The sequence below is a fragment of the Brachyhypopomus gauderio genome, chromosome 2 (genome assembly GCF_052324685.1).
Source record: "Brachyhypopomus gauderio isolate BG-103 chromosome 2, BGAUD_0.2, whole genome shotgun sequence".
NCBI classification, from domain to species: Eukaryota; Metazoa; Chordata; class Actinopteri; order Gymnotiformes; family Hypopomidae; genus Brachyhypopomus; species Brachyhypopomus gauderio.
Window position 1 is genome coordinate 10368280 of NC_135212.1, and position 10000 is coordinate 10378279.

The 10000-nt window shown below is 48.9% G+C and overlaps 1 protein-coding gene across 1 annotated transcript in view; it reads left to right on the forward strand.

Moving 5' to 3' along the window:
• The window catches only part of LOC143508641 (transcription factor COE3), a 41078-nt gene that overhangs the window by 13407 nt on the left and 17671 nt on the right, over positions 1–10000 (forward strand). Inside the window, exons 3-5 of the mRNA XM_076997305.1 lie at positions 2087–2150; positions 3524–3579; positions 6448–6521. Coding sequence (XP_076853420.1) covers positions 2087–2150; positions 3524–3579; positions 6448–6521 — 194 coding nt within the window. The remainder of the gene's footprint in view (positions 1–2086; positions 2151–3523; positions 3580–6447; positions 6522–10000) is intronic.

Below are 10000 nucleotides of genomic sequence, written 5' to 3' on the forward strand. Positions count from 1 at the left end.
TGAGAAAAATGGTTAAAAAAGTGAGGACGTTTTCCTAACATTTCAAATGATATACAATTCAGTTTTACTTTTTCCAATTTATATCCATGCAACTCTGTTTCCATTTAGATTAATTTTTTTCTGTTCAGACCATTTTGAGGAATACTGAGTGTTGTTTTATTGAATGTTTCATTTATAGTGATTGGGAGATCAGTATTGTCTCCTATCTGGAGCGCTGTCTTTATGTCACTGAATATTATAGAGCGGACATTCCTAAAACTACCTGTAGGGGGCAGTAAAGAGTCCAAACTCAGGAAAAAAGGGAACAAAAGCCTTCACAAATTCCTATGATTAGACCAACAAAAATAATATTACAAAAAAAAAGTCTCACATTTGTCAGTCTCATTGTTTTATTATACGTTTCTTGTTTTATGTATTTCTTCATGATACTTAAATTTGCCCATCGCTATTTTTAAATCACAAAGGTGAGAGATTTCTCCCTTGCTTAAGTCTGAGCAAATCTCAGGTCATTACTCGCCATCGTCTCCTGTCCCCACACCTCCTGCTCGTGTGTCTTCACTCTGGTGCACAGACCTGTGCTTTACCTGCCAACCGCGCAGTGTGTGTGTTGTGTGTGTCAGGAGGTAGTCCTGGTAGGCCTGCTGTGTGTGTGTGTGTGTGTGTGTGTGTGCATGCGTGGGTGTGTGAGGGTGAGTGTATGTTGGGGGTTGCTCTCAGTAAAAGGTTACAGAGAACAGCTCCACCCCCAGTCAGGTGGGACCGGGTCCAGCTGGCACGGTCACCCCTCCGTCCTCGCTGCCCGTTCTCCTCCGCCCCGACCCCCATACACCTCGCTCCGCCCCGACCTCCATACACCTCCCTCCACCCAATCACGCAGCCCACCCCGATACCCGCTCAGCTCAGCTCCTCTCTCCACTCTGGGTCACTGCCAAGACATCACCACAAATCCTGGCAGCAATGGAGATGTGGAAGGAATCGAGGGAGAGAGAGAAAGAGAGGAAGAGAGAGAGAATGAGAGGGAGAGATAGAGAGAGAGAGAGAGAGGCAAAGAAAGCTAAAATAAGATGAAAGATGGAGAGAGAGAGAGAGAGGGAGAGTATGAAAGGGTACAAGAAAAAGAAAGATTGGGATGTAAGGAAGAGGTGAGACAGATTTAGGATGAGCGTCGGTGAGTTTTGATCCTGTGGCCCCGCAGTGAAACGAAACCCTCTGGGGTCACGTGGATGTTGCCAAGTCTTCGTCTGGCTTTACCTGGAAGTGATACCTACTCACAGGACAGGCTGTGATGTCACACCTAACATTAGTCAACTTAATGCGATACGTACGCTAAAGTGTCCTTGAGCAGCCTGTGAAAACCGCACAAAGACACAGATTCCCGCTGAACTCCACTAGGAAAGGGGAAAGATTTAAGATATGACGGTTTAAATCCTGAAGGAGCCGTTGTCAGATTGTGGATTGTTCTGAACTGCTGGTTGTCTTTCTGCTGTTGACTATTTTAGACAGTAAAATTTACACAGTAAAATCCCATAGACTCACCCCAAATTATGACAAAACTGTCATAACTTGGGATAAATCTGCCAGAGCTTTAGAAGTCTCCTGGCGATTAAAAACAATTTTGTTTATGGGTAACATAAATGTGAACTAATTTTATGTGCAGATTCTTGGTGTGCCTTTAAGGGTGCAGTTTTTAAAAAGTAAACAATTAGCAAATAAGATCTGGTGGTAAAGCTGCAGTGTATAACCTCTAGTTACAGAATTCATTGTATCACTGAGTACATTTTTAGTTCACAGAGCAGCCATCAATCTCAGCTGTGGCTTGGCATGTGCACTTCTAATTACCGAGATTATTCCCAGCAGTGGGAATTTTCGGATTAAGTTTCCACAGAGCCAACATATGACGGGATTAGGGCTAAAGCTATGCCGAGCTACCGGTTAGACACAAAGAACTTGGATTAGGACGTGTTAACCAGATGACCCATTGCATCTGTGTGTGGGGGTGTGTGTCTGTGTGTGTGTGAGCATGTCGGTGAGTGTTTGACGTGTTTATGAGTTCAGATTCTGACACCCTCATTTCTTGTTGGATTAGGAATACAACGGTGAGAAGACCAACAATGGAATCCACTACAGGTTACAGCTCCTATACAGTAACGGTAAGATGGCAGACTTTTCACCCCCACCTTCCCCCCTACCCCAACCTCCACCCCCTACCCCGACCACCACCCCCTACCCCAACCTCCATCACTACCAGGAGCAGGCCCCACAGTCATAGCGTCCACTGTGTATGGCCTGCTTCACACATGTGGAGGAGTATTTAAGGCTTCCATCTGTTTATGTTGGGAGAGGTTGATTTTAATCCCATCTGCCCACACCCCCCTCCTCCATCAACCCCCATCACCCCCCACCAGATCCAACTTCCTTTTTAACCCTACAGCAACATTCCACTTCGACCTGCGTACACAAAGCACAATAACAATTTTCACTTTTCACAATCATCACTTTTTTTATTTTTACACTTTTTTTTGTGCAAATTGAAATAACGTCAATGCATAAATGTCACCTGCCCTGCCCTGCTGACAGGGTTAGCATGGGGGTTAGCCTTCCCGGCGGGCATTTGTGCCCCGCCCCCTGCCATGCCCCACCCCCCTCGCTTACCTGCAGGGGTCTTCGGCGTGGAGTTAGGCTAATAGACAGTAGAGACGGATATGGAGTACTTGTGTGGGGGCGGATTCTCCGCATGCGGAGACGGCAAAGGGCAGGGAAAGCCCCCACTCTCACAGATTTGAAGGCGGGAACGCTATGAATAATACATTCATTCTATAAGCTGAAGCACAGAACCTTGTTTGTTTTTGCTAAAGGGGAGGGAGGGTGTCGATGAACGTCTCAGACAACAAGACACGCAAAGCCGCGAGAGTTTTACACGCGTGCTCCGCACGGAACGGTGCGGCAAATTTGTTTTCCGAAACATTTAATTAGGAGCTAATCTCTGTTTGCTCACACTAACATTAAAGACTTGGATTTGTGTTTGAAGAGGGTTGTTGAGCGGTGTAATCCAGACTTATTTGTACCAGACAGGCTTTTATGGACGAGTGTTTGTTTGTTTCAGTAGGCCCGGCCTGAACTGGACCTGACAAACACGTGCTTAAAAAAACCCCAATATCTCAGTTTATGTCTCAGTCTGTCTCATTTGAGCAGCCGAAAGCTAAAGCGTTTCGCAGGTGCCTGTTGGCTTTTCCATAAACCTGTTGAGTGAAGTAAAATTTTATGCTGAGTGAAAGGAAACACGGATATCGTGTTTGGAATGTCCTCGTACGGCTATATGGAGGAAAGATTTTTTTTTACAATAAAAAAAAAAGGCTTTTACACCCTGAGACGCTATAAAATGTCTTAGACGAACGCTGTTTTCCATGTCACTTAGATAGGGTGTTTTCTGTAAGCATTAGTAAGTAAGTCTAGTAAGTGTTTCTAAGTGGTCTTATTGTTATTGTGTCTAAGTAATTCCTTTATCTTTTGCCAAATTTTACAGGAATCCGGACGGAGCAGGACCTGTACGTGCGTTTGATAGACTCCATGACCAAACAGGTGAGTAGGTTCCTGCTCCAATTTCCTTTGTCTGTCTCAAGTCAAACCAGGATAACAAGAAGATATGCTGTTTGTCTCTGGCCTTTGGGAATGATGTAGCCATTGCTTCATCCGCTCTGACCTCATGGAGAATTCATAGGAATTGGCGTGAGGGAAGAATATATGAACCAGCTCATGAGCGAACCTGGAAAAAAAAACGTTCCTATTTCAAGATCTATCCGTAAGCATCTACTCTAGACCTGTTTGTATCCACTCAACTTTTGACAGGAGCGTTCCCAGCAGAGACGACCACTTCAGGTACAGGCAACGGGGGGTGAATCTTTTCATTCTTTACAAAGTTTCAGTCTTAATTTCCAGAGAGCAGCAACACACGTCTAGCAGTCTGGCTCTATGTTAAATCCCATCCAGCGCATTTGAGGATCCAGCTGTCCGGCTTTCTGTTATATGGATATTCTGTGTGCGTTGCCTGTGAGGTCCTCATGAACTAAGCTAAAGACCTCCATCCTAAACAAAGTCACGCTAACGTTAGACTCAGTTCCACTAGATCTCTCTGTGGTGAAATGGATCCTAATTCTGGCCCCATCCTTGCACCCCCCCCCCCCCCCCCCCCCCCCCAGGCCCCTCCTCCCACCGGCTTATGCTGTCATTGGCTCAGCAGGACCCGTTGTCATGGTGTGTCAGGCTGCCTCAGATCGATATGGCAACCAGGTCCTCGACAAAGCGTCAGCCCCGGAGACCAATCAATAGGCCTTAATGTATCTGCAGAGCCTGCACGCTAGAGACTATAATCCCCACCACAACAAAAGAGAGCTGCAGCCATGCACGCCCGAAACATCACTCTCTCTCGCTTTCTGTAGTGCGCACGCACACACACACACACACACACACGCACACACACACACACACACACACACACACACACACATACACACGCACACACACGCACACACAACACAAACACACACATGCACACACACACACACACACACACACACACACACACACACACGCACGCACGCACATCACATACACACATGTTCTTGCATACATGCACACACACACACACACACAACACAAACACACACATGCACACACACACACGCACGCACGCACGCACACACACATGCACACACACACAAACACACACACAAACACACACACACACACACGCACGCACACAAACGGTCACACGCACACACACACACACACACACACACACACACAAACACACACACACACACGCACGCACGCACGCACACACACACACACACACACACACCTATGGAAATACACCTATGCAAACACACTCATACACACATATACACCCAAATATACACATGGTCTTTTACACACTCACATATACACCCCCACATATTCTTGCGCATGCATACACACACACACACACACACACGCACATCACATACACACGTGTTCTTGCATACACGCACACACACACACACACATGCATGTTCATACACACACACACACACACACACACACACACACACGTGCTCACATGAATATGCGTCTGCTCTATGAAAGCACAAGGTGTGCAGATATTGATCTCCGTTGTTTCTCTGTTGCTCTTGATTACGGATAATAGATGTTAGAGAGGGATCCTCCCCTGGCTACAACACATACCTCTGCCCAGATGAACACCCTTTCCTCCAAAGTACACATGCGGCATATCACCGATCTGAATGGGAAACATAATCGATGCGCCGACGCACTCTGAGGTTGTTCTCCATTTGCCGTCGGCTTCCACTTCAGGATATTCTGCAGAGGGAAGCAACATTTCTTTTACTGTACATGCTCCGCACGCCTTCACGGCCAAGGCAGTACACGTCCACAGAGCCACTGCTCATCACCGGTGTCAAGAGCGCGTGAGGGTGTACGCTCGGGTGTACGCTCGGGTGTACGCTCGGGTGTACGCTCGGGTGTACGCTCGGGTGGGCCACGCCGGCACTGGCGGCATGAATTAAGACTGACGATACTGATGATATACAAATATCGACCCCTTCCCTCCCTGCCAATCCTCAACGAAATCCCCCCCCCCCTGTGTAAACTCCCCCCCCCCCCCCCCATATCTGTGGATGCTACACTAATAAAGAGGCAGAGGCCAACCTAGGCAGAGAGAGAGAGAGAGAGAGAGAGAGAGAGAGAGAGAAAGAGATCAATAATGTAAAAGTGGCCGTTATCCTTGAAGTATTGTCCCCCAGGGCACGGGCCGGCTCTGTCCAACCAACTTACAAAAGGCAAATGAAACTAATGTCGTAAGGTGGGTTATGGGGGTGTGTGTGTGTGTGTGTGTCTGCATAACAGCAGCCTACAGGGGTGGAGAGTGGGTTATGCTCCCGTTATGATATGCGCCGATCATCCGTCATGCCCGACCACAGTGTCAGCTCCATGACGGACGCCAGGCAGGACGTCTCCCTTTCGGGGGGAGCCTGTCTGGCCATCTGCCAGCTCGGGAGGGAGAGGAGCGAGGAAGAGGAGGGCTGCTCCGCTGTGCGGGCCCCAGCAGAGGCGTCTGGGATCCCTCCTGGATTACGCTCCTCACACTAATGACCAGATTTAGCTTTTAGCATATGTTAAAGCTGCCAGCATTGCTCCGTGTTCCAAAAAAATATAACTAATGACCAGTCAGAGGCATTGCAATTATATTAACCTATTAGCAGCATGGCTGGTGTAGAATGAGACAAAGATTATTTGTTTGTGTGTGTGTAGTAACATTAGCAATGTTTAAAAAAAATAACGCTTGGATTTCGCTGTGTAGGCGGAGCCTCGTTGGCTGCACTGTGTTGCACGGACCAGAAATGAACATTTATGACGTTGAATGTCACGTTTATGTCTCTTTTTCTTTTGAAGCCAATCATTTATGAGGGGCAAGACAAAAACCCAGAGATGTGCCGTGTTCTCCTCACCCATGAGATAATGTGCAGGTGAGTTTCTCAGCTACACTGCTCTCACTCTAAAGCTTTCCTCGCTCGTAGCCCATTTTGCTTTTAAACCTTTTAGTTTCTCATTTTCCTGTTGTTTCTCGTTGGACAACTGAGATTCGAGAATATGTGTGAAAATTCAGCTGCATAAATGCAATACACATATATATTTTGAAAGGTCGACCATTATTATGTAGATGAGAGGCAGGCTTTAGTATGCTCCTCATGGGGGTGCCACAGGGCTCCATACGCAGGCCGATGTGAATGTGGCCCTCTCCACTGTGCGGTCCTACTGGGCTTCCCTCATTACAGCACACCCATTCGCTTTAATGCCATGTAATTATGGGCCCTTGGTAGGGCCATCAGCTGGAGGCCTGAGCACTGAGGGCTTGTTCGCACAGAATGCCCAGTGGGGGTCGGTGGGGAGGAGCTGTGTGTGAACATGGCTGATGTGAGAGTGCTGGGGTCGGAACCGGACTGGGTAGTGGCCTTGGGGTAAGGGTCAGAGGTTAAAGAGCTGTGTTAATAATACAGCAAGGAAAAATGAAGGAGACCCAGGCCTTAGGGTACCAGGAAATTCTGGGATACATAGTGCCTTCTATACAAGGCCCTGCTAAGAGTGTTACGTGTGCTTATAACCATTCCCTTCACTGAGTGGTCACAGGGACTTGCCTGAAACTTCTCAGAATGAAACATTAAGTCAGCATTCAGAAAGTCAGCACTTTCTGAATGCTGGAAGTGGGTGTCACTAATCTTCCCCATCACAGTGCTTTGTCGGCCAGTCCCCCTATTGCTGTACATAACTCTCACCAGTGTCTCTGCCTTCTAAACGGGTTCCTCCAGAATAACCTCTTATTACGAACCTCAAAGCGCCGGCTGCTGGATCCTCTGCGCTGTGGTCTCCAGACGAAGCCCGCGTCTCTCCCTCCAAGATAATTTTGATACAGGATCCATTTCCATAATGACGGCTCACTCCGAGGCGGTCATTACGTGATTGAGTGTGATTATTAGCAGTTCGTCCCCTGATGAATGGTGTGTTTCCATTCGCTAATGAGAGTGAGGTGAGACGAGCTTCCCCCTGCCTCTGTCTCTCTCCCTCCCAGGTGATAGCGCTCTTTATCGGGTCCCATGCGAGACCTGCTTCGCCCCGGAACACATGGGCGGGCTCACGCGTGCACAGGTCGGGGGCGGATCACAGTGTAATCGCAGTGTTGGTTCGTAACTGAGCCGATGACCCCGTCGAAAAACATTCGCCCACTTGCCGTCGCCTTTTTGCAAATGAATAACATTATTGTTTAACGCCAGCGGGCATTCAGCAATTAAGCGAAGGGTTCGGTTGTGACTGCTTAAATAAGCACGCCAGGCGTTAGGCTGTTCGCTATGACGATGCCGTCAGCGCACGCTGCAACACACCATGGTTTTCAATGAGACAACTGTTACAGCCCATTTCAAAAAGGGGAGGAAGTGATTTGTCATGGGACCCGGGCTTCTGTCGGCCCGTTGACGTCCAAGGTCCTCACCAGCTATTCTCCCTGCTGGAAACTGGCACCCCGAAATCACCAAATGAGGCATGGCAGCGGCTAGCTGGCAAGGACTGGCGATGAGAGGCTGGCATGGGGGCACGCAGGGGAGGGGCCCGGTGGCCAGACATCGCCCGCCCCGGCTCTGCAGCCAGGACGGGGCGAGAGACGGCCAAACTGGCCTGGTGTAGATCGCCAGCCCTGGCTGTGCTCTCCAACCCGCCTGTCCGGGTAATTACAGCACTTGCCCTTTGAAAACAAGCCCTCTGTTGACATCCTCTATCCTTTCTCCTTCCCCACTGTTTCAGTCTCACCTTCGTGCTTTCTCTCTCTGGCTGTGGAGATTCAAATGGGCTCTCTGCGTTCTCCCCCGTCACTGATGCTGGTCCTCAGCATGCTCTGAAGGCCGCTTTAATTTAAGCTCTGTGCTAATATCAGCTGTAGTGAGTAATAATGTTGCCTTTCCCATGGGGGCCTGGGGTTCAATCCCTTGCAAGTGCTATACCAATAAGAGACCATGGGCAAGACTAACACTATTTACCTACCTCTGTAACCATTTGAAATTAACAGTAGTAACAGTAGTAACATTTCCGTAACAGTAGCTTATAGGCCACAAACACACCTAACTCCATTATTAGCGACCCGGTATGGAGGGGCTGGACTTCAGCTAGTTGGTACAGGGCTAGCTGCCACTCTTTGCCCCTAGCCCAGAATACACTGGCATTGGTTCTCCTTTAGTCAACGTGGCTTATTCCCACTTCCTTTCTTTGGGATTGAGCCTTGAGCAAGGACCCTTGCTTGTTTCGTGGGCGTCAGGTCGCCGTCATTAGCTGGGCTAGCGCTAGCCCGCGCACTCTCCTCGGGGGGTTCGCCATTAACGCGGTATTACGGACACTCTGCCAAGGTTTGTTTTGGTGTGCGAGAGGCCAGGGGGTCCCCGAGGAGCCGGCTGGTGCTCTTGGGGTCCAGTTTGTTTATAACACTTCTTTCTCAGTTTGAGAAGGTTGTCACCACAGCCGCACCATTGGGCTTCCAATGCTAATTGGTCTCCTGGAACTTTGCTAATGGGTCCAAGTAGCTGGGGGAATAAATTATTGTGGCGCTGCTCTATGGCAACAGTCACATACACACAAAGAGAAGGAAAAAACAACACTGGGTGGCTTGTGGATCAAACAGTGTGATAAATGATTCATACAGCTCGATTATTTTGCATTCAGAACCTCTGACTGTGGATGGTTTGTCAAATGACAATATAATTCACAACAGCATGGGGTAAGACGGATGAATACATCAAAATTCATAATTGCCTGAAAAGCACACACAGGACAAATAATAAGAACAATCAATTTATCATTACCAAACTGAGCCTGTGTATTGTCTCATTCCTGTAATTATATTTTATCCAGTACATCTATCTGGTGCCTTTTACATATTAATTACCTCTGTTATTGCAAACAACTTCACCCAGAACTCTGTGCTTTGTATTTAATAAATATGAAATATGAATAAACCGAAGGTACAGATTCTGCTCCAATGACGTGTGGCAATGTCCGCGTCAGTTTGGCTGCGGATGAGACGTTTCCCTGGGAGCCTTTTGGTTCGGGCGGGGTGGCTGCATTTAGGAGAACCACATGCCACCAGACGAGGTGCCAGCCCAGGGCGCGGGCAAGGGCAGGGGTGATGGCAGCGTGGGCGCGAGGCGGCACGGACCAGCGACCGCTGCACCAGCACGTCTCTGGGTGCCGTCCAACCTGTCAGAGGCCCAGCGGAGTGACCCTGGCACGGGCCCAGCCCAGCTGGGGAGCGGGCCGAGGGCAGAGGAGAGAGAGGGGGCGACCCGTCAAGCGGGAGGCAGTGAGAGAGAGTCTCGGTCTCGGTCACCACGTGGGCGTGAGGAGAATCGGGGGGAGGAGGCGCTGGTTGTTGTCACCTCCCGATCGGCGGGATTGAAACCCGAAGAGT